At 49.7% G+C, this 1,325-nt stretch overlaps 1 protein-coding gene across 1 annotated transcript in view; it reads right to left on the bottom strand.

The window, feature by feature from the left end:
• The window catches only part of LOC119836380 (CLIP-associating protein), a 45,745-nt gene that overhangs the window by 29,317 nt on the left and 15,103 nt on the right, over positions 1–1,325 (bottom strand). The window contains exons 5-6 of the mRNA XM_038361684.1: positions 961–1,137; positions 123–247 (exon numbers count right to left, since the gene is read on the bottom strand). Coding sequence (XP_038217612.1) covers positions 123–247; positions 961–1,137 — 302 coding nt within the window. The remainder of the gene's footprint in view (positions 1–122; positions 248–960; positions 1,138–1,325) is intronic.

The raw sequence follows: 1,325 nt of genomic DNA, 5'->3' as shown, positions 1-1,325 counted from the left end.
TGTCTTGTTGTGTTGGTGTCTTGTTGTGTTAGTGTCTTGTTGTGTTAGTGTCTTGTTGTGTTGGTGTCTTGTTGTGTTGGTGTCTTGTTGTGTTGTTGTCTCGTCGTGTTGCGCGCACTCACCCACGTGCCGGTACACGTCAACGAGCAGCAGCTGCGCCGCGTCCCGCACGGCGCCGCTCGGGTCCGCGACGAGCGCCGCGAGCGCCGGGACCGCCGCGCGCAGCTGCAGCTCCGCGGCGCCGTGCCTGCGGGGCCGGTGCGACCGATGAATGGACAAAATTCATTTACAAATCCCTACTAATATTATAAATGCGAAAGTAACTGTGTCTGTCCGTCTGTTACGCTTTCACGCCTAAACCACATAACCGATTTTGATAAAATTTGGTATGAATATAGACATGAACTTGGGAAAGGACATAGGATACTTTTTATCGCGAAAAGAGGGTAGAAAGAGTTGAAAGAGGGGATGAAAGTTTAGATGAAACTTCGTTATTGTCAATCCAATTTTGATGAAACTTGGTATTAAGATGGAGCTAAACGTGTGAAAGAACAACCCATACTTTTTAATGCGAAGAAAATACTCCTTACCATGTCGCGCGATATAAGCGAATTCTACGGGGGCGAAAAGCTAGTATATAATAATTCAATGAGGCGTCACTGGACAGGTATTTGAAAATAAAATCGGCATTAGAGCTGGTGCATTGACGGATGATAAGCGCTACCACCACCCACCAACATTTGGAAGAGCCGTAGGTTGATACTTGATTGCAGACCTTACGCCTCTACACATGGATTGTCGACTTTAAATTGGAAACGGATTAAGAAGGGAAAGACGCGAGGAATAAAGGAAAGTACCGGAAGGGTAAGGAAAAGGATACGTGCCTCCGGCACTATTTCACGCCGGTCTGCTGTGGGGGTGCGAGCTGGCCCAGTTGGTGCCGCCGCTCGTGCAACTCACGTGTGCAACAGCGCCGCGATGCACTTGAGCGCCTCCTCGCGCGCGTGCGCCGCCTTGTGCTGCAGCGCGGGCAGGAGGCGCGCGAGCAGCGCGCGCGGCGCCGCCGCGCGGCACTCGCCCAGCGTGGTGACGCACGCGCGCGCCGACACGCGGACGCCTTCCTTCGTGTCCGCCAACCTGCGGCACAAGCATTTCTGATCGATGACTAGGTCAGCGCTACTGACGAACACTATAGGGTAATCATTTATCGTAATTGAAATAATATAAACTATCCTGATAAATTTTTTTTTCAATGCTATAAAAAAAAAAAACTAAAAATTAAATTTAACAAAGGCCGCGTTCCATCGATACAATATTGTAATCAT

This window comes from Zerene cesonia, chromosome 24, assembly GCF_012273895.1.
Source record: "Zerene cesonia ecotype Mississippi chromosome 24, Zerene_cesonia_1.1, whole genome shotgun sequence".
Lineage (NCBI taxonomy): Eukaryota > Metazoa > Arthropoda > Insecta > Lepidoptera > Pieridae > Zerene > Zerene cesonia.
This window is presented reverse-complemented; position numbering and strand designations above follow the sequence as displayed.